Source organism: Grammomys surdaster, unplaced genomic scaffold (genome assembly GCF_004785775.1).
Source record: "Grammomys surdaster isolate TR1022 unplaced genomic scaffold, NIH_TR_1.0 100, whole genome shotgun sequence".
Taxonomy (NCBI): domain Eukaryota; kingdom Metazoa; phylum Chordata; class Mammalia; order Rodentia; family Muridae; genus Grammomys; species Grammomys surdaster.
In genome coordinates this window covers 8,554,209-8,577,445 of record NW_021604579.1, presented here as the reverse complement: position 1 = coordinate 8,577,445, position 23,237 = coordinate 8,554,209, and the positions used below count along the sequence as shown (strand labels likewise).

The 23,237-nt window shown below is 35.7% G+C and overlaps 1 protein-coding gene across 3 annotated transcripts in view; it reads left to right on the top strand.

Moving 5' to 3' along the window:
• The window catches only part of Agbl4 (ATP/GTP binding protein like 4), a 1,113,017-nt gene that overhangs the window by 56,708 nt on the left and 1,033,072 nt on the right, over window positions 1–23,237 (top strand). For all 3 annotated transcript variants that reach the window (XM_028786938.1, XM_028786928.1, XM_028786949.1), the window contains exon 2: window positions 10,952–11,074. In XM_028786938.1, the coding sequence (XP_028642771.1) occupies window positions 10,952–11,074 (123 nt within the window). The remainder of the gene's footprint in view (window positions 1–10,951; window positions 11,075–23,237) is intronic.

The following is a 23,237-nucleotide window of genomic DNA, read 5'->3' as shown; positions in this document are numbered from 1 at the left end:
ACTTAATCTTTTATTCTTTTGATAAGTATACATACTTGATAATATACATGTCTCAACAATGATAACCATGATAGTAATAATAACAATCTGCCTACTGAAGGACTGTTGTATTTTAGATTATTCACACGATATTTTCTGTAATTCTCAGGAAAACATTTTAAGTTAAGAAAACAGGCCCAGCATGGTTAAATTACTTAATAGATATCATACTAAAGCACATATCTGAATTAAATGATTTTACGTTTTCAAATTTGTGTGCTATTAAAATCCCAAGTCATAGTAAAAATTATTAATGCCTTGCCTAAATGTAGAGCAATAATTCAGAGTTGGAATTTGAAAATCTGTATAAGACAAGGTTTAGGCTAACCATGAGTTAAGTACAGAAGTCAGGAACTCAAAAGTTATTCTATAGCAGTGAGAGCTATCATTTGGAGTTATTTTGTACTTCTGTAATTGTCAGTATTGTTTGTAATTTCATATGCACTTAAAGTGGTTAAGAGATATTTTCTCATTTATGTGTTTTGTCTTCTTTTTGTTTTTTCATTAATTAATTTATTCACTTTACATCCCAATATCCCCCCTCCTCCTTCTCCCAGGCTCTCCTCACATAGCTCCTCCCACATTTCCCCTACCTTTCTTCTCTGAGAAGGGGAAATACCCAATCCTGGTACATCAAGTCAGTGCAGCACTAGGGGCATCCTCTCCCACTGAGGCCAGACAAAGTGGCCCAGTTAGAGAAGCAGAATCCACAGGCAGATAACAAATTCAGGGATAGCCCTTGCTCCAGTTGTTGGGGGACCTGCATGAAGAACAAGCTGCGCATCTGTTTCTTATATGCAGGGGTTGTTGGTGGTTAAGGCCAACCCATGCTCTCTCTTTGCTTGGTAGTTCAGTCTCTGGGAGTCCTTAAGGGTTTATGTTAGTTGAAGTTTCTGGTCTTCCTGTGGAGTCTCTATCCTCTTCAGGTCCCTTAATCCTTCTCTGAACTCTTCCACAAGACACCCTAGCTCCATCTGATGTTGGGCTGTGTGTTTTAGCATCTGTTCCATCAGCTGCTGGGTCCTCTCAGAGGACAGTTAAGCTAAGCTTCTGTCTCCAAGCATAACAGAGTATGATTAATAGTATCTAGGATTGGTTCTTGCCTATGGGATGTGTCTCAATATGGGCTAGTCATTGGTTGGTCATTCCCTCCGTCTCTGGTCCATCTTTGTCCCTGCACATTTTATAGGCAGGACATATTTTGGATCTAAGTATGTGTGGCTGGGTTGCTGTCCTTATCCCTCCACTGGGAGTTCTGCCAAGATACAGGAGGTGGCCATTTTAGGTTTCATGACCTCATAGCTAGTAGTCTCAGCTAGACTCACCCACATAGACTGCCTCCCTCTGCCCTCTATTCATGTCTAAGGTCTATGGCCTATTCTAGAGATGCCCTACCCCTACCCATAGCCAATTTCCATTCTCTGCCCTACTCTCCCTAGCCCCTGCTCTCCTGGTCCCCCACCCCATTCTTCACATAATCCCCTCTCCCACTCATTTCCATTCCTCCCTCCACCTCCAATATCTGATTTATTTCCTTTTCTGAGAAAGATTCAAGGATTCTCCCTCGGTCCCTCCTTGTTAATTGGTTTCTTTGGGTGTGTGGATTGTATCATAGATATCCTGTACTTTATGGCTAATATCCACTTATGAGTGAATACATACCATACATGTCCTTTTAGGTCTGGGTTATCTCACTCAGGATATTTTCTAGTTCTATCCATTTGCCTGCAAAATTCATGATGTGCTTGTTTTTGTTGTCGTTGTTGGTTTGTTTTTTTGTTTTTTGATGGTTAATATTCATTTTCTTTTCTTTGATTGGATATTTTCTTTATTTACACTTCATATGCTATCCCCTTTCCCTGTTTCCCCCTTAGAAACCTCCTATTCCATCCCCTTTCCCCTGCTTCTATGAGGGTATTCCCCCCACCCACCCACCCACCAACTTCCACTTCCTGGCCCTGGCATTTTCCTACAATGGGGCATTGAGCCTTCACAGGACCAAGGGCCTCTCCTCTCATTGATGTCCATCAAGGTCATTCTCTGCTACATATGCAGCTGGAGCCATGGGTCCCTCCATGTGTACTCTTTGGTTGATGGTTTTAGTCCCTGGGAGCTCTGGAGTTCTGATAGGTTAATATTGTTCTTCCTATGGGGTTGCAAACCCCTTCAGCTCCTTCAGTCCTTTCTCTAACTCCTCCATTGAGGACCTCGTGCTCAGTCCAATGGTTAGCTGCAAGCATCCACCTCTGTATTTGTCAGGCTCTGGCAGAGCCTCTCAAGAAACAGCTATATCAGGCTCCTGTCAGCAAGCACTTCTTGGCATCTGCAATAGTGTCTGGGTTTGATGACTGTATATGGGATGGATCCCCAGGTGGTGCAGTGTCTGGATGGCCTTTCCTTCAGTCTCTGCTCCACACTTTGTCTCCATATTTGCTCCTGTGAGTATTTTTTCCCCTTCTAAGAAGGACAGAAGCATCCACACTTTGGTCTTCCTTCTTGAGCTTCATGTGGTCTTTGAATTATATCTTGGGTATTCTGATCCTTTGGGCTAATATCCACTTATCAGTGAGTGTATGTTATGTGTGTTCTTTTGTGACTGGGTTACCAAACTGAGGATGATATTTTCCAGTTCCATCAATTTGCCTAAGAATTTCATGAAGTCATTGTTTATAATAGCTGAATAGTACTCCATTGTGTAACTGTACCACATTTTCTATATCCATTCCTCTGTTGAAGGACATCTGGGTTCTTTCCATCCTCTGGCTATTATAAATAAGGCTGCTATGAACATAGTGGAGCATGTTTCCTTGTTATATGTTGGAACATCTTTTGAGTATATGCCCAGGAGTGGTATAGCTTGGTCCTCAGGTAATACTATGTACAATTTTCCGAGGAACCATCAGACTGATTTCCAGAGTGGTTGTACCAGCTTGCAGTTCCACCGACAATAGAGGAGTTTTCCTCTTTCTCTACATCCTCACCAGCATCTGCTGTCACCTGAGGTTTTGATCTTAGCCATTCTGACTGGTGTTAGGTGGAATCTTAGGGTTGTTTTGATTTGCCTTTTCCTGATGACTAAGGATGTTGAACATTTCTTTAGGTGCTTCTTGGCCATTTGCTATTCCTCAGTTGAGAATTCTTTGCTTAGTTCTGTTCTCCTTTTTAATAGGGTTATTTGATTCTCTGGAGTTTAACTTCTTGAGTTCTTTGTATATATTGGATATTAGCCTTCTACTGGATGTAGGTTTAATAAAGATCTTTTCCCAGTCTGTTGGTTGCCATTTTGTCCTATTGACAGTGTCTTTTGCCTTACTGAAACTTTGCAATTTTATGAGGTCCCATTTGTCGGTTCTTGACCTTAGAACATAAGCCATTGGTATTCTGTTCAAGAAAATTTCCCCTGTTCTCATGTGTTCGAGGTACCTCCCCATTTACTCGTCTATTAGTTTCAGTGTATCTGGTTTTATGTGGAGGTCCTTGATCCACTTGGACTTGAGCTTCGTATGAGGAGATAAGAATGGATCAATTTGTATTCTTCTACATGGTGACCACCAATTGAGCCAGCACTATTTGTTGAAAACCCTATAAAGGAAGAGAACTTAGACCAATTTCCCTTAAGAATATTGATGCAAAAATATTCAATAAAATTCTTGCAAACTGAATCTAAGAACACATCAAAACAATCATCCATCATGATCAAGTAGGCTTCATTCCGGGAATGCAGGGATGATTCAATATATAGAAATCCATCAATGTAATCCACTATATAAACAAACTCAAAGAAAATAACCACATGATCATCCCACTAGATTGTGAGAAAGCCTTTGACAAAATACAACACCCATTCATGTTAAAAGTATTGGAGAGACCATGGATTCAAGGTATATACATAAATATAATAAAAGCAATACACAGCAAACCATTAGCCAACATTAAAGTAAATGGGGAGAAACTCAAAGCAATCCCATTAAAATCAGTGACTCGACAAGGCTGGTCACTCTCTCCCTACCTATTCAATACAGTACTCAAAGGTCTAGCCAGAGCGATTAGACAGCAAAAAGAGATCAAAAGGATACAAATTGGGAAGGAGGAAGTCAAGATATCACTATTTGCAGATGATATGATAATATACATAAGCAACCCCAAAAATTCTACCAGAGAGCTCCTACAGCTGATAAACAACATCAGCAAAGTAGCTGGATATAAAATTAACTCAAACAAATCAATAGCCTTCCTATATGGAAAGGATAAAAGGGACGAGAAAGAAATTAGGGAAAACAACATCCTTCACAATAGTCACAAATAATATAAAATACCTTTGTATGACTCTAGCCAAGCAAGTGAAAGATCTGTGTGACAAGAATTTCAAGTCTTTGTAGAAAGAAATCTAAGAAGACCTCAGAAGATGGAAAGATCTTTCATGCTCATGGATTGGTAGGATTAATATAGTAAAAATGGTCATCTTGCTGAAAGCAAACTACAGATTCAATGCCACCCCCATCAAAATTCAAACTAAATTCTCCATAGAGTTAGAAAGAGCAATTCTCATATTCATTTGAAATAACAAAAAACCCAGGATAGCAAAAACTATTCTTAACAATAAAAGAACTTCTCGGGGAATCACCATCCCTGACCTCAAGCTGTATTACAGAACAATAGTGATAAAAACTGTATGGTATTGGTACAGAGATAGGCAGGTAGATGAATGGAATAGAATTGAAAACCCAGAAATGAATCCACACACCTATGGTCACTTGATCTTTGATATAGGAGCTAAAACCATCCAGTGGAAAAAAGACAGCACTTTCAACAGATCTGCTTGTGTTTGATAGCTTAGTACTAGTCCATTGTGTAAGCGAACCATATTTTCTTTATCTATTCTTCAGTTGAGGGACATCTGATTTTTTTCCAGCTTCTACCTATTACAAATAAATGTGCTATGAACATAGTTAAGCAAGTGTCCTTGTAGAATGATGGAGTATTTTTGGATATATGCCCAGGAATGGTGTAGCTGGTCATTAAGGTAGAACTATTCCAAAATTTCTGAGAAATGGCCGAATTAATTCCCGGAGTGGTTATAAAAGTTTGTACTCCCACCAACAATGTATAAGTTCCTCTTGCTCCACATCCATGCCAACATATACTGTCCCTTGAGTATTTGATCTGAGCCATTCTGATGGGTATAATGTGGAATCACAGAGATGTTTTGATTTGCATTTCCTTGATGACTAAAGACATTGAACGTTTTTAAAAATGTTTCTTGGCTATTAGATATTCCTTTGTTGATAATTTTGTGTTTAGCTCATTACCACATTTTAAAATTTGATTGTTTGGGTTGTTGTATCTAACTTAAGATCTTTATATATTTTGGATATTATTTCTCTGTCAGATGTAAGGTTGTGGAAGATCCTTTTTACCAATCCATATTTTGTCCTATTAATTGTGTCCTTTGGTGTCTTTTGACTTATAGAAGCTTTTCAGTTTCATGAGATCCCATTTATTGTTGGTCTTAGAGCCTGATCTATGGGTGTTTTTTTCAGGAGTTATCTCTTGTAAGTTTAAGGTTATTTCCCACTTTCTTTTCTATTAGATTTACTGTATCTAGTTTTACGTTGAGATATTTGATCCCCTTGAACTTGAGTTTTGTGCAGGGTGATAAATATGGATATTAGTATTCTTCTACATTCAAATATCCAGTTACACCTGCCCAGTTTGTTGAAGATATTTTTCTTCTTCCATGTTATGATTTTGGCTTCTTTGTCAAAAAAAATCAAGTGTACATAGGTGTATAGGCTTATTTCTGGGTCTTTGATTCAATTCCATTGATCCACCTATGGCCATTTTCACTCTGTTAATCCTATGGCTCCATGAGCATGGCAGATCTTTCCATCTTCTGATATCTTCTTCAATTTCGTTCTTCAGCAACTTGAAGTTATTGTCATACAGGTCTTTTACTGGCTTGGTTAGAGTTACTTCAAGATATTTTATATTATTTGTGACTATTTTGAAGGGCATTATCTCCCTAACTTCTTTTTCAGCCCGATATTTTTTTGTATAAAGGAAGGCTACTGGTATTTTTTTTTTAGTTAATTTTGTATCCAGCCACTTTGCTGAAGTTGTTTATCAGCTGTAGGTGGTCAGTGGCAGAATTTTGATGGTAACTTTATGCATATTATCATATTATCTATGAATACCAATACTTTGACTTCTTCCTTTCAAATTTGTTTCTACTTGATCTCCTTAGTTGTCTTATTACTCTAGCTAGGAATTTAAGTACAAAAGAGAAATGAAAGGAACATTGCCAAACTTATCTATGAGTTATCTTGATACCTAAACCACACACTCACCAAAGAAAGAGAATTCATTCCAATTTCCCTTATGAATGTTGATGCAAAATTACTCAATAAGATTCTCACAAACCGAATACAAGAACATATGACTATCATGATCAAGTGGGCTTTGGAATTATGAGCAAAATAAAATTTTCATTTCTTATGTTGCTCAAATGTGTATTTTGATTAAGTTTATATAAAAATAACTGACACAATAATCAACCACAATGTGGATTAATATTTCTTATTGTTTATGTCTGTCAGTTATTAAATTTTTGCAGTTTCTTTTTTCTTTATTTGATCTCATTATATCATACATGTTTATTATAGTAAAATATAAATCTAAACCACTGGGGGCTGGAGTTCAAGTGCACTGGCTGCTCTTCCAGAGGATTCATTGCCTTCTTCTGTCATCTTCTTGAACCAGGTCCACATGTATTGTACAGACATACATGCAAAGTATACATACAAATTAAATACATAAAATTATAGTGTTTGTTCATTTGCTGAATTTAAAATAAAAATAGTCTATGCTTTCAACAAGTAAGCAAAAGTTTTCAACAATAAAATAAAATTTAACTCCTAAACAGTCTCTTTTGCTTTTTTCACAAATCAAAAAAATACTTACAGTATATTGACATTTTACAAAGCCTTGTATAATATTTGGGATGGAGAGGCAGAAAGTGTCAGTAAAAGGTAGGATATTTGTCACTTCTGATGTGATACTACATGATCACTAGCAGGAACAATTTATTAGAAAAATAATTCTGAAATAAAGTTATAAACAATGTGCTATATGAAAACAGAGGGCTATCTGTTTTCTTTAGATGGGAAAGATAAGGCAGTACTTCCTGGAGGAGATTATATTTCATGTAGATTCACAGCCTGAATAGGACTTTCCACAAGGAAAGCATGTATCTAGTCATACATGGATTTACTATAAACAGAGGCTTTCAAGTGCTGACTGACAGGGATGTTATGGCAGTCACCTCAAAGAATGACAGCGTTGTTGGTGACATACATGATTTTTCTAAAATTATGAACAAATTTAATGCAAATTTTCTTGAATTTTATTTTAGATGTAGTTTGAAAAAAGTACAAAATTCTTTGTATGCAAACAGAGATGGGTTCTAAGCTCACATAATTGCAAATGGACTTATTAAATAAATTAACATTTGATATTGCATTTGGAGATCATACAAGATTCTCCTCTTTTTAGTGCACCTGTTATTTCTGGCTCCTACAAAGTAGACACCATCAATGTTGGTCTGTTTCAAACAAACTAAAATGCTACAAATTTACAAAGTAATAATTGTATATTCTGTTTTCATTGATAATTTATTCCACAAAATATAGACATGCCATAGAGGTATTATATGCTGTGTTCCAGACTGCTTCATTAAAACAAATACCTCAGTAAGCTTTTCTACAATATTTTGTTTTCAATGCATTAGAAATGGTGTTTATTTTATATCATATTGATTGTGTCACTCATGTACTATATATGTGTGTATATTAAATGATCTTATTACTTATCACTAGCAATGATCTAAGTCTTAGTAAATTACTATCTCTATGTTGGTGGACATTTGGCCTCGGTGATGATAATTGCTGAGTGATTATGATTACATGCTGGAGGCTAAAGTTGTGTGGCCCCTGCTAATTTATTAAGCATGGCAACTAAAATCTGTTACATTGATTGACTCATGTTAAGATTTCTTGTCAGGAATGGTTGCACTTACCCATAATCCCAGGACATGAGAGGCTGAAGTATGAGAATTTTGAGACACTCTGGGCTATAGAGTCAGTATATGTCTCAAATAAGCAAAAAAAAAAAAAAAAAAAAGGAAACAAAACATCTCATCAGAAAAGATATCTTTGTAGATTGCAGTCTGTTGCTACCATGTTACACAAAGTAAAACTCTAAAAATTGGATTGGAACACTGATATTAACTGCTAATGCAGTAATCTAAATTCTTAGATTTTATTTCAGTGATGTTTATAAACTTTCATCAAAGCAGATTCTGGCCCAGGCATGGTGGCATATGCCATTAATCCCAGCACTTTGGTAGGCAGAGGCAGGTAGAGCTCTATGAATTTGAAGCCAGCTTGGTCTTCATAGAAATTTCTAGGACAGTTCTATAGAGAGAAACTTTGTCTCAAAGACACCAAAACTAACCCAAACCCAAACCCAAACCCAAACCCACACCCACACCCACACCAACAGACCAAACCACCAAACCCAAACCCAAACCAAACCACCAAACCAAAGAACCGAACCGAACAGAGCCGAGTCGAACCAACCCAACCCAATCCAACCCAACCCAACCCAACACCCAACCCAACACCCAACCCAAAACCCAACCCAAAACCCAACCCAACACAAAACCCAACCCAACACAAAACCCAACCCAAAACATAAAGTAGATTCCATCTCAAGAAACCACATCTTTTTCTTATCTATTAGAAAGAAATCCTCATTTCTACAGATTTTGTCTCACTGGCTATGTTAGGCAAGTCTGATAGATGCATTTTTTCAATTGAGGTTTCTTCTTCCTTTTTAATTCATCTTAATTAAAAGTATGTTGTATGGTAATTCTGATATCTGCTCATTTTTTCATCTGTCTCTGTTTAGATTTTTTGTTAGTATATTTTATTGGGATATATTCATTCTACATGGTATTGGTTTTAATAAGTATATTTTTGTACATTTATATATCTTGAGAATTATATTTTTGCCCTGGTTTACTTTTTGTTGCTGTAATAAAACACTGACCAAGACTGACTTGGGTAGGAATGAGTTTATTTGGGTTAGAGCACACATCTCAGTCTATCTTGGAGTGATATAAGAATAGGAACTCAAACAGGAACACAGAGGCAGGACTGTGGAGGAGCACGTTTTATTTGCTTGCTTCCCATGGCTTGCTCAGCTTACTTTCTTATATAATCCAGGAGCGCCTGTCCAGTGGTGGCACCCATCAGAGTAGACAGGTCCTTTCCATATCAATCATCGATCAAGAAAATACTCCATTTGACTTCAGGCCAGCTTGATTGAAACATTTTCTCAATTGAGGCTTCCCCCCCCACCCCCTGGACAACTCTATCTCATGTAAAGTTGACAAAAATCCAGAACATGCCTCATACACTTGTCTCTCATTTCTCTCCTCTCCTAGCTCCTGTCGGTTTCCTATATTCTCCTCAACAGTTGAATAGACCATTTTTCTTAATCTTTATATGTTCTATTGAATGTTGGATATCTACTGTAAGATATCAGACAATTAGATAAACATTATTTTCATTTGGAACTGATGCACTCCTTTCATTAGGTCCTTCAAGTAAATACCCATTTCAAGTTAGTAAGGACTTCAGCTACTTTTCAGCTTTTATTTGTCACTGGTTTCAAATTCTTCTAATGTTATCTTATGGAGATAAAAGATGTGTTTTATTCCACTGAATTTTTCTTAGATAATTATGCCACATAAAAGCTTTTTGTTTTAAAGATTTATTTGTGTCACTTTAGTTATGTGTCTGTAAGTATCTATATGTGGCTCTGTTCACATAGTATAGTTGTCTGCAGAGGCCAGAGCCATTGGATCCCTCCTAGAGTAGGTGGTAGTTAGCTACCATTTGTGGATGTGAATTAACTCTGAAAAATCAAAGTTTCTCTCAGTTCTTAGATTATTTTGGTGGTGGAACATGTAGACCCTGTAGTGATACTTATAGAATTTCCTCAATCACAATAAAGAAACATATTTATGATGGATTACAATAATAGTTATTAATGAGTTGGTCTTCTGCTACCTTGTGGATTCTCCTTTATCCTCCCTTAACCCCTTGGTTTCACCTCCTATTATTAGATAGGAGAGATAAAAAAGGATAGAGAGGAAGAAGGAAGGGAAAGAGATTCCTGAATACATTATCATTAGAGTACTTCCTGATGATTAGGGAGTTCTTTGGGGCAATATTGATTTTTGCTGTCAGAATAACTATTTTTTTCTTCTTGTTTCTTCTTTGTGCATGACTGTTCAACAAACCATGACCAACAGCAACAGCCACCAACCATCCAACAACCGCCCCCCTGCATCTCAGACCTTAGCATTTATATATATTTTCTAAAAAGTCCCTAGAATTCCAATCATCATACAATCACAGAAACTATCTGCAGCTGGCAAAATCGTTCCCTGCTAGAGCACAAGGCAAATCATAGTCAGCTGCTCTGCACAATCAGAAGTAGCCCCACATTTCACAGAAACATATTCACATAATACTTCTGTTTTTCTTTTAAGAAACCAAAACTCTAAAATTGTTGCTACAATCCAGTCTCCTGAACTTAGTTTAGATTTCAGTAGTGATGCTACATAGCTTTAAATCTAAATAGAGAACAACCTGAAAGTGAATTAACTGTTCTATTTCTCATTATTAGAGATTATATGTGATATTATACATTAGAGATTAGATAGAGCTAGTATGTGATAGAGCAAAGATTTCAAATGAACTTCAAATCAGTATCATTAGATTTCTGTTGCAAAATACACTTAGATTTATGTTTAATACTAGTACTTTTTTGTGGTTTTGAATAGGCAATGATACAGGAAATGAGGATGCCATTGGAGGGAATGTGAACAAATACATAGTGTTTCCAAGTGGATATTCTGGACAGCCCAAGAAAGGACATCTTACCTTTGATGCTTGCTTTGAAAGCGGTAAGTGTAGGAAAAAGTCTTATTTTTAGTTTGTCTGAGAAGGCTGTTTTCTCATTATCTAATTCCATCTGAACAATCATTGTGATTCGGTGATTAGTTTTTTGCCATAATGGAACATGTTTTTGGAGAAAAGTTAGTTATGAAAGAATTAGCATTAACTCGGAAACATTGGATTTTCACTACTCTATGTTATTAAATATATAATAGTGGTGTTGCTATTTTGGAATAAAACTGGTATTATTTGGCAATATTCTACATTTTAATTCTTTGAATGTCTACTTTGTACAATATGAATTTGAGACAGTCATAGAATTTGGTATGACTATTGATGATAGTATAAAATATGTCTATAACTATTACCAAAGTATGTCCATATAAACAAAATTAAAATATAATCATTACAATTAGGAAACATTTGGACAAAACAAATAACAGAAATAATAATTTCTCATAATTAAAAGATGGGTTAATTAGGCTAGAAATAATGGATTTTCACTGCTCTATATATTTAAATATGTAATAATCATATTGCTGTTTTGGAATAAGACTGGTGCTAATTGGCAATGTTAAATGTTTTTCTTTGAATGTCTACTCGGAATAGGTGGTCAAGATTTGATTGCATATTTCCATTTAATAGGAATTGACCTGTTGTAGCTATCAATGTCTTCAACTTTCAATGTCTTCAATATCGTCTAGAGAATGCATATTAGTAACTCAGAATATTCTGAAAAATTAACAAAAATGTAAACATAATTGTATTTACAAGTAATTGTTAATTTCTTTTAGGTGAGTATATGTTTCTATTTGTGTTTGTTTATCTGCTTCTCTTAAGGGACAGTCCAGTGTCAATTATATGACAGTTTTTTGTACCTTGAAGATTTTTATTAATAAACAAATGGAAATTTGTTTATGATGTATTTTTTTATTTGTAATTCCACACTGTCTTTGTTTGATATTGCTGATGTACAAGACATTGTAAAAGGAATGAATTATGTGAGCAGAAGTCATTGTTTCTTGATTTTGCTGGCAAGAAACTGAGATAAGGCATTCATAGTGTTGTTTCTTTCATACATTGTATGGAGTCATGTGTTCAATGATTATCCCCTAGCTTCTGGTGATTTGTTATTAAATTTTGTATTTATTGGCTTGTAGAAACATCCAAATTTTGGATTTTATCTTAATATGGTATTTTCTATGTATGTTCCTACTTTCCACTTTTTATAAAGATGCCAATCATTGTATTATATGTATTCAAATGATTTCAAACAGTACTTGTTTCCCAGTAAAGTTATATTGTACAATACTTGGGATAAAGGTTTCAATATGAATATCAATTTTGAGAGGACACAACACACAGTGCTTTTCTTTTTGTCAAACTTGAATAATACCCACATAATTAGGATCAGTATTTTCTATATTTCTCAAGCTTGTAATTGTGTCTTTTCCTGGTTTGTGCTTGATTCCCAAACGTATCTTTTATTGCTTTTACCTTAGTTAAGGACCCAAAGGCCCTTTACAATAATGCCAATATTGTGAAAGTGGAAATTTTGCTTATTTTATCAATTGAGTATTTTGATTTAGCTACAACCTGATAAAATACATAATTATTTTAAAGAATATATTTTCCTTGGGAACAATCCAGATTTTTATACCTTACCAGAAGGCTCAGTGTAAGAAATTTTCCAACATGACAACATAATTACTGAATTATTAATACCTGTTTTTATAACATGCAGACAATTGGTTGTATCAGTTACATCTGTTGTAATATCCAGAAACAGCCTCTCTGACATGTTTAGTCTGAGTCACTTGTTTCAATTTGGTTATCACATAAGTGTAACTGTCATCAGAGAAACAGCAGACAGAGTCCTTTATTTGATTGTGTACATAAATACATGATATGAGGTCTTCGGAATCTTATGTAAATTTACAAATATGTAGTTGTTGATTTTCTGGGGTCAAGTTCTATCATGTAAATAAACACAGTATGAAAACATAATAATTCTCCCTAATGGACTTTCATATATGTGAACAGCATTGCAACAATATATTCCACGAGAGTACAATTTGTAACATTATTTCCACATTTCCATGAGGCTGAGAGATATTGTTAACCATTTATTGGTGAACACAATCCAGCAGCCATTTAAAATAATTTGAAATCACACACAGATTTCATATGATATAGTTTATTTCAAGGATTTATTAAGCTGTTTAAGGCAGGATATAGGATTATTTTTTCTTCTGGTCAAATCTTGTATTTTACTAAGTTATTATGCTACAAACTCACTCCCAGGTATGTACAACTTTTGGCATTATGACACAACATTGTCATCTATATAGTTCATAGTCTTCCACAATGCTCCCTGGGTCTGAGGTGCAGGAATAATTTGTAGATGTATTTTATTGTTTTCAGTTCTCTGTAGTGGTCTCTTTATTGCAAAGAAAACTTTCCTTGATGATAAACAAATGTTTATAAATTGTTGTTAAGGATTGTGGTGGTTTGGTATTAGTGGTTGTAGGTTCTACTACAATAACTGTGACTTCACTAGTACTGGGTATCTAGCAAGACTACAGTAATAGGCATCGTTTCTCTCTTGTATAATTTTAATGTGTTCCCGAATTCTGTTTGCAAGTATTTTGTTGAGAAATTTTGCCTCTATTTTCATCAGAGAAGTTCAGGTAGCAGAAGTAGTAAGACTTGTTATCAATTATCAAATGTGTTGCTGAAGTGATCCTGCCTTCGTTATGTGACCACAGGATCATGGGTAGGACTGGACACTCAGCATCAAGGTGATCAGATGGAGCCAAAACATTGATCATCACTCAGTTTCTATGTACCTACATCAGGCAAGGTACAAAGGTGATGCAGTGAGGTCTATTTACTCTCTGGGGACTATGGTTAGATCTTTCAGGACCAAGTAATCTCTGTAATCATTACACTATATATTCCAGTTCTTCCAGTGACTGCTATAATCTCAGAAATCATAACTCCAAACACTTAATGTCCCCAATGACTACTAGAACCAAAGCTCCAGCCTTCAAAGGACCATGTGATCACTATAGCTAACACTTGGGCTCTTCACTGACCTCTGAGTTCACTAGACTGGAGTTCTGGTTGCAGTTTTCTGTCCTATACAAACGAGCTAGAGTCATGGTCCTGAGAAGTTTGAGGTCAGGTTGTCTGGTACTCTCAGGTCCTACAGTATGGAAATCAGCATGGAGATTCCTTAAAAAGATAGAAATTGAACTACCATATGATCTAGCTATACCACTCCTAGTGTATACCCAAGGGATTATATATCTAACTAGAAAGATACATGCTCATTGCTGGTCTATTGATAAATGTTGAAATGGAAACGCCTTGGATGCCCATCAAATGATAAATGAATAAAGAAAATGTGGCATAATACATAATGGGATTTTATTCAGGTGTTAAGAAAAATGAGATTATGAGATTTCCAGGTACTGCAGTCCTATTTAGATACTTTCTGTTTGTGCCTGTAAATTGATAATATTATTTCATTTTTCTTCTAGATGATTAGGGTACCTGGTCTTCATTCTGGGTACTGGTGATTTCTAGAACTCTTGCATTCTAATGTAGTCATCTATCTCAATATACAATTATATGTTTGTTGCTTTGGCTCCATTTGTGAAGTAATAAGTGAGTTCTGGGTATGTCTATTCAATCACCTTGCTTACATTGATGTTTGAATATGTGTGTGTGTGTGCGTGTGTGTGTGTGTGTGTGTGTGTGTATTGAAGTGGTTGACGCATTCAAACTAACATACCCATTCCTTCACAGAAATATCCCTTTTCTTAGAACATTTAAATTCTATTCATTCACTAAATTTCAAGCATATAATTTTTTTTTGTTAGTGGTATGTAATGCAGTACAGAATAATTTGTCTTCTAGAGACATGCATGTACATGAGAACAATGACCCAGTGAGGGTAGAGACAGAAATTTGATCAATGCAGATATAAGCCAAGGGATAAAAGGACTCATGACAACTATGTTGCAGGCAGAATTAATTTATTACAGGAGACCAGAAAATCCATTATCTAGCTATATTTTCCAAAAGAGCCCAGAAAAGTTTTTGTTTTTTGTTTTTTTTTAACAGCAATAAAAATATACCAGTAGAATGGACATTAGTATGATTGAGAAATTCATGGATATCTGTCTTCTGTAGTCTAAAACTGGCAAACACAAATACAAAACCATTGGAATGTGCATGTTACAGTAAGCATGGTTGAAACAGCACTTCTTTTTGTGAGTTATCTTAGAAATCAAATATGCAAATAAATAATTACAAGCTCATCACATCTGCCTTATATATATTAGTATTAAATAAGATATGAGCAAAGATAATTCTCATACTTCAGCAGGTCAGACAAATGGGAGAACACATGTTTGTACTATTAGTACATTATTAATGTTTGGACTGTAACAATAAAATTAACATAGATTATGTGTATTAAATAATAAACTTTTTTCTTACATATCTGGAGGTTAGAAAATCTAAGGTTGATGCCCCTGGCAGATTCAGTGTCTGCTGATTGTCTCCATTTTAGTTCTTCATGGTGTTTTCAATATACCCTCATAATGTAAAACAAGAGTAAACCGGCTCTGAGAGAGTCCATGAATATAAGCACTAATTCTGTTCATAAGTGTTTCACATTTATGGTCTTAAAGTTCCTTAAAGACATTCTGCCCTAAGACTTCCACTTTTAGGTATATGATCTTTTGTCATAGAAATACACAGGTATTAAATAAATAATATAGACACTAAGGTAGAAGAGAATGCTATTCAGGGCAGTTCACACTTATGAGCACATTGAATCGTATACTTGACTTTCCTATGTCTTGTTTTTTAGGCTATAGAGATATAGTGCTTTGTTTGTCATGATATTAAAAACTATCAAACTTAAAGAAATAGTTTCTGTATTAGTTAATAATGTTCCATATAGCTTTATATGAATGGATAACATTAAATTTGAAACATGATGACCTGAATTTTAGTCCTAGTTTGAATACTTAATCTTAGGAATTACTTGATATATTTATTTTAAAATGGAGAAGATTCTTCCCAAAGACTTAAAAAAATGACTAGGTATACTTACCATTTAAAAGTATCTAGATGTTTAGTGTTTTCTGTTCTTTTATTTTCTTTTAATTAAAATATAATTACATTACTTGTATATTCAATGTACTAATACTCCATCAGATGTATAGCTACTAAAGTTTTTCCCCATTTTATAGGCTGCCTCTTTACTTGAATGATGGTGTCCTTTGCTATTTCACAAGGTCCCACATATTAATTTGTAATTATTAAGACCTGGGAAAGTTGTATGGAACCCTTCTACTGTAGACACCTTTACTATATATTTATATATTTATAATCATATTCATATTTACATGAAAAGAGTTTAAATGGAGTTCCCTGTGATGGGGAGGGGACAGTGCCCCTCATAGACACCAAGTGCCATAAAATAAAAACTCAAGGAATTTCTTATCTCTTTAGAGTTGTTGATCAGTGGAAACTCAGACTCTCAAACATTATAGAATATCGCCACTGGTTTTGGTTACCCTCCAAAGCTTGATGGTGAGACCCTATTACTGAGGACACAACCTACTTGAATCCTAAAACATGGAGAATTTGAGATGGTATAAAACTGGAAACTTAATCCCTACTGGCTAGCTTTCATACTGTCAGAGGTACTATTCGTTTTACTCCTTGTCACATAAATTATATGAGTATCTTATTTACAAAGGAAGGGTCTTTAAACTTAAATATTTTAATTTATTATTTAGATTTTCGTACAATATATTTTGATTATATTCTTCCCTACTCCTCTAAGATCTGGCCACCCCTCTCTTATCCACACACCTTAACTTTCTCTCTGTCTATCTCTGTCTGTCTCTCTGTCTGTCTGAATGTGTGTTTTCAATCTCTTCTATCAATTCCAGTTTTGGTCGTCTGACTATGCCTGGATGTGGGAGCTCAGCCTAGAATGTAGTCTATATATTGAGCACTTTATATACTCCACTGAACAAAACTGATTTTCCTTCTAGCAGCAACCACATGCCAATAGTTCCTCAGCAAGGGATGGGAATTCCTCCAGGATTTTTGGAGTTTTAAGGGTATTGCAATTATGATGGTAGCCTTTTCTATGCTATCATTCCTGAACCTAAAGACCTTAGGGGGAAAACCAGATAAATATGAATAGTATTTAATGAAACACCACTTATATATATGTTCAGATAATCTCTTTCGATAATCTGAGATTGCTTTAAAGGGAACTTACACAGAATCCCACCTTCCTATGCACTAGTATTAAGATAACAGCAAGGAAGGGAAGACATCATATATATAAATATGATTGGTTGAGTTTGTCTGTAGTCCTCTTTCTAATAAGGACTTAGGTAGTACATGAACAATTAAGTATGTATGTTATAGTCTAATTACAACTTTTCAAGATGATAACCAGAAAGATGATAATTTTTATTAAAATTAGCTTTTTCCTATCTTCTATTGCTTCTGTTCACATTCAAATAAGGTTTTAAAGAATTACATTAATTAGTAAAACAACGATGTTGCCTTTGCTTTTGTTCTTCCTGTTCCACAAAATAGTCATACTTTGATAATGAAGCTTAGTTTTAATTTTTAATTAACTTTTTAAAACTTTTAATTGATTCTTTGTGAATTTCACACCATGCACTACAATCCCATTCATCTCCCTGTCCCTTCATATCTGCCCCAACCTTGCAGCCACCTCCCCCAAAAACCCCAAAAATAGAAAAGATAAAGAATACAAAACAGACAAACAAAAATCTTGCCATGAAAGCTGCAGTGTGTCACAATGTGATGGCTGGTCCCACCCCTTGCCTGGGCAAAGTGGGACAGCTCGCTCTGGTGGCAGAGATGTAAAAGTGCTGGCAGGCTGACCAACTCAGCTACCATGGAGGACCAGATCCAAGGCTTTGAGTTGGTCTATCCCAACATATATCCCATCTATTAACTGCTGGAGTGTGTGAAGTGGCTATTTCTGCAATCCAAAGCTGCTAGACCTCCAGGACGCATGGCAACAATAGGCTATCTGAGAGAAGACCCTGTGAGGATCCAGTATGGATAATGTATCAGAAGCCTGAAGCCCCAAACCAGACCACTGGCTCATTGTAATGAACGTTTGCAAGTAATTTTTGTTTGGACAAAAGGTATGCTGTGCACAGTCCATGACACACCACAGCTTTAATGACCTTTTAATTAACCAATACATATAAAATATAGGTGGTTACAATATTCTGTGACCTTGAGATCTGAAAGTATGAGAATATCTTATGCTTATCATTTGCCTGCCTGAAATTAGTCCAATTCTATATACACTTAGATGAGACTAAAGCCCAAAACTTACATTTTCCAGGCTCCCTTGTCAGCTCACTTCTGACCAGGTTTAGACCAGGAGTGGCTTTCACAAAGACTGGATGTCAAAGAGAAAGAAGAAGGCTGGATATTTCTTTTTAAAAAATGTTTTCATATAACCTATTTTGACTATGCCTCTCCCCTCTCCAACTCCTGTCAGATTGTCTCCACCTTACCTATCAAATTTCATGCTCACTCTTCTCTCTCTCTCTGTCTCTCTCTCTCTGTCTCTGTCTCTCTCTCTCTCTCTAAAACAAAAGAATGCAAAAAAAGAAAAGAAAATCAAAATGAACAAAAGCAAAAGATTGTTGCAAGTTGTTTGTTCACACTGTGAACAGTGTCATATGTGTTATTTACTGAAAAAACAAACTCTGATTCTGGTTGTAGTGTGGCTCAGCCCTTAGCACACACCTTTATTTCCAAACAATAAAGATAAAGTTAGTTTGTAGAAGGAAGTGCCTATGTTTGAAAGTGATATCTAACTGAGTGACATAAAAAGTAATGGATTAGAGAAGGGTTTGACGGAACAGTATATGAAGAAAGGAGAGCTCAGAGAGCAGTGCAGAGAAAGGAAGAGGAGTCAGTTCACTGGGACAGTTTTACAGAGACTGGTTGCAGGGAGAGAACAAGCTAGATGAAAATGAAGATAGAATAAAGCAGAGAAAGAAAAGAAGACGGGGAGAGGGGAGGAGAGAGGAGAGGATAGGAGGGGAGGGGAGGGGAGGGGGGGGGGGGGGGGGGGAGGGGAGAGGGGAGGGGAGGGGAGAGGAGAGGAGAGGAGCCGAGCCTCTGGTAGCATGTAGTATGTGTTCCAGAATCACAAACACTAGTTTGTAGGGGGTTAAGCATTTAGCTGGGAACCAACTTGATTTCTTCATCTTTCAGTGATATCTAATTGTGGATAGTAACTAACATCCTCGACGGTTGTTTGGTTGGTAGGGAAGTTATTTGTCAAATACCTCAACAAAGATGTAATTCATTATTGGCACTAGAAGTTTTATTTGGTGACATTCTAGCTGGGGCATTGCGTTCCCTATTATGACTTCATGTAAACTTTTTTCATACATATGTATATATATATATATGGAAGCTTCTAAAGTAAACAGTTTTCATTTGTTTTTTTCAAAGTACCTTTAGTGTTTCTCCCCACATACCCTCCTTTAGCATGTCCTTCCACCCTTGACCACATTTAATCCTCTTATTCTAGTTTTCTCTTCATTTATTTCTAACACTTTATCTATTTCTCCTCTATTAAAGCACAAATATGGAGAGCTTAAAAGCTTACATCCACATATAAAGGAAATCATGAAATATTTGGGTTTTTGATTTTGGAATACCACATTTAGGATGATTGTTTATAGTTTCATTTATCTAAACATTTCATCAATTCATTTTTTAATTGCTGAATAATATTTTATTGTGTAAATTTATCATATTTTCATTCTTTGTTTATCAATCAATGGACATTTAGGCTGTTTTCAATTTCTGACTATTGTGAATGAAGTAGAAATATATAATATGCAAATATCTCTGTAGTAATGGGGTATATATGTAAGAATGGTATAGATGAATATTGTAGTAGATCAATGTTCAGCTTTTTATTGAATCTCCACATCAGTTTTTATAGTGGATGTACTAGTTTGCACTCACATTACCTATGAATAAATCTCCTTTCCTCACATCTTTACCAAAATATTTTGTTGATCTCGGCCATTCTTAATGGATGATGATATCCCAAAGTAGTAGCAATTGGTATATTTATATGTCTGAAGATGTTGAACATTTAAAAAATATTTCTTAGCCATTTATTTGTATTTCATTCTTTGAGAACTCTGGTTAGTTCTGTACCATATTTTAATTGGGTTATTTTTGGTGTTCAGCTTTTTTAGTTATTTATATATTCTAGATGTTAGCTCTCTATTAGATACAAAATTGATATATTTCCCCATGAATGATGGTGTCCTTCGCTGTTCAGAGCTTTTTAGCTTTATGAAGTTTATTGCCTTAATGTCAGTTCTACTTGGATCCTGTTCAGAAAAATCCTGTCCTATGCCAATGAGCTTAAACCTTTATCCTACTTTCTCTTCTATCATATCTGTGGTATCTAGGCTTATGTTGAGGCCCTTGATGCATTTAGAGATGACATTTCAATAGGATTAAAAATATGGAGCCGGGCAGTGGTGGCGCACGCCTTTAATCCCAGCACTTGGGAGGCAGAGGCAGGTGGATTTCTGAGTTCGAGGCCAGCCTGGTCTACCGAGTGAGTTCCAGGACAGCCAGGGCTACACAGAGAAACCCTGTCTCGAAAAACCAAAAAAAAAAAAATGGGTCTACTTTCATTCTTCTACATGCAGCTATCCAGTTGACCAGCATCATTTGTTGAAGATTCTGTCTTTTATCCAGTGTATATTTTTGTCTTATTTGTAAAAAGAAATCAGGTGCCCATATGTGTGTAGAATGATGTCTGTGTTCTCAGTTCTGTTTCATTCATGAATATGTGTTGTAGTAATTAATTAAAACGGCCACGGTCAAACCGACTAACTCAGCTGCAGCATCTCTGCCTAGCTCAGCAGTCATGTTCTGTGGCCAGAGGCCATGTGCATGCTGCAGATGCACAGCTACAATTGGCCAGCCAGAAACACCAGCCCTGCCACCTATGAGATATCAGCGTGAGAGATGGCTCTGCCAATCTTCCACGTTGTCTCCGCAAGGCTAGGCATTGCCCAGATCATCCCGCAATCCATGTGGGCCCAGTAAGAGAATGAGACTCTAATGCTTAAAGATGAATCAAAGGATTTGTATGTTTGTTAAAGCTCAATAACAATATGCCCATACAAAGAGAGTTGTTTCCCAGTTAGCTAACCTAAATGAAAGTTGTTACCTGCGACTGCTCTCCATACCTGTGTGGCTCTCCATGGCTCCTACATCTCGGCTCTCCCTAGCTCCTCCTCATCCTTTTCCTCTTCCTCTCCTTACTCCTCCCACCCTAGCTTCTCCTACAGTTTTATGCCAATACTATGTTGCTTTTACTACTATAGCTTTGCAATACAACATAAAAATCTCAGTTGTGATACTTCTAAAAGTCCTATTATTCAAGGTTATTTTTTAATCTATTAGCCTTTTTCTTTGTGCATGTTTCCATATGAAATTGAAGATTGTTCTTTTCAATTTCTGTGACGAATTACGTTAGATTTTTGATGGGAAATAGATTAAAATTTTAGGTTGTTTTTGGTAAGATGACCAAAAGTACTACTACTAATCCATCCACAGTGATGGCAATATGTATTTTTATGAGTTTGCTAGAGACACCCTTTGGCTACTGTCAGTGTTGTTTTCTTAGACTGCTCGGTTTGTCTAAGCTCCTGGTTTATATTGCTGTCTTCTTTGTTGCCCTCCTCTCTTCTGTTATGTCCCTACCCCCATCACTCCAAGTTTAGTCCTTTGATGATCTCAACAAACAACTTTGTAACAGGTTTTTTGTTGTTGTTGTTTGTTGTTGAACTCTCTGACCTTATCTGTGATCCTTTTTGACTCAACCTTGAATGTTGAATGGAGGAAACTTTTATCAGTAATTTCCTGAGCTTTCTGTAAATGGTGAGCATGGGTTTTCAAGTCACTCAGTACTCATTGCTTCTCATGGCTCTGAGCACTAATAGTTGACACAATTTGCTGAGCCTTTAGAGAAGCTCTGTTTTAATGGTGACAGTTAACATCAGCATTTCCTAAGTGTTGCTAGCCTAGCAGTTTACTGAGCAAGGTCACACTTAGTTATTTTATGGAAGGATGGTAAGTGAATTGTGTATTTGATCAGCATTTAACATTTCAAAATAAAGCTTGCATGTGCAGACTAAAAGGCTGCTTAGATTTTCTTTTGATAGGGAAGAGGTCTGAGAGTTTAAAAATAACCATAATTATGTAAAAGTGTTATAACATTTGAAACAGAATATTTGATTCCCTGCTGATTTTATGTTCCACAGCTTAGGCTAAAGTCATTAGACATTGTTAGACTTTGAAAATACACCTATGCAATTTTACTTTACTCTTTGGTTTTGCATTTTATTTTGGGAAATTATTGTTTACTTTAAAATATTTTCTTTCATAGGAGCCTGTGCTCTTTGAATAACTGGAAATCTCTTTGTGTGCTATTTTTGTCTGCCATAAAAGTAAGAATGGCAGCATTATAGTTAAATGTAGTGCTGCATAGTGGAAAATGCTAGGCACATCAGGCATGTTGCTGTAGCTTAGACTTGTTTTTTGAACACGGAACTTTAGGATATCTTTAAAGTAGATTTAAAAATATCTACTTTACAGTCTAGAGTTACCAAAGCTTACTAGACTATAAGTGGTTAGTTCAGAAGCTTGAAGAAGCCTAGAGATGGATTTATATAGTTTTGTGTACAGGTATAAGATGGGAGTAGGGAATCTAGGAGACACTATAAAAGAGAAAATATGAGAACTGATGTTATCTACTAAAACATTCTCTTAGGAAGCATTTTTTTCGTTTATTTTCTTCAGATTTCTTTCTCAAGTGATATCTCCCAGAGGTGCTTTGTGTATGTACTGTGTAAAACTTCAGGTCTTTGTTTCTGATTATTTCCCAGTACCCTTTCTGCTATATTTATCTTTTCCCACACATACTTGTTTTACATGCGCCAGTTATTTTGTTATTGTAAATCATAGCTATGACTTAATTCCTGATATAAAACCATTAAGTAAGAAAGATATTTTAGCCTATGGCTA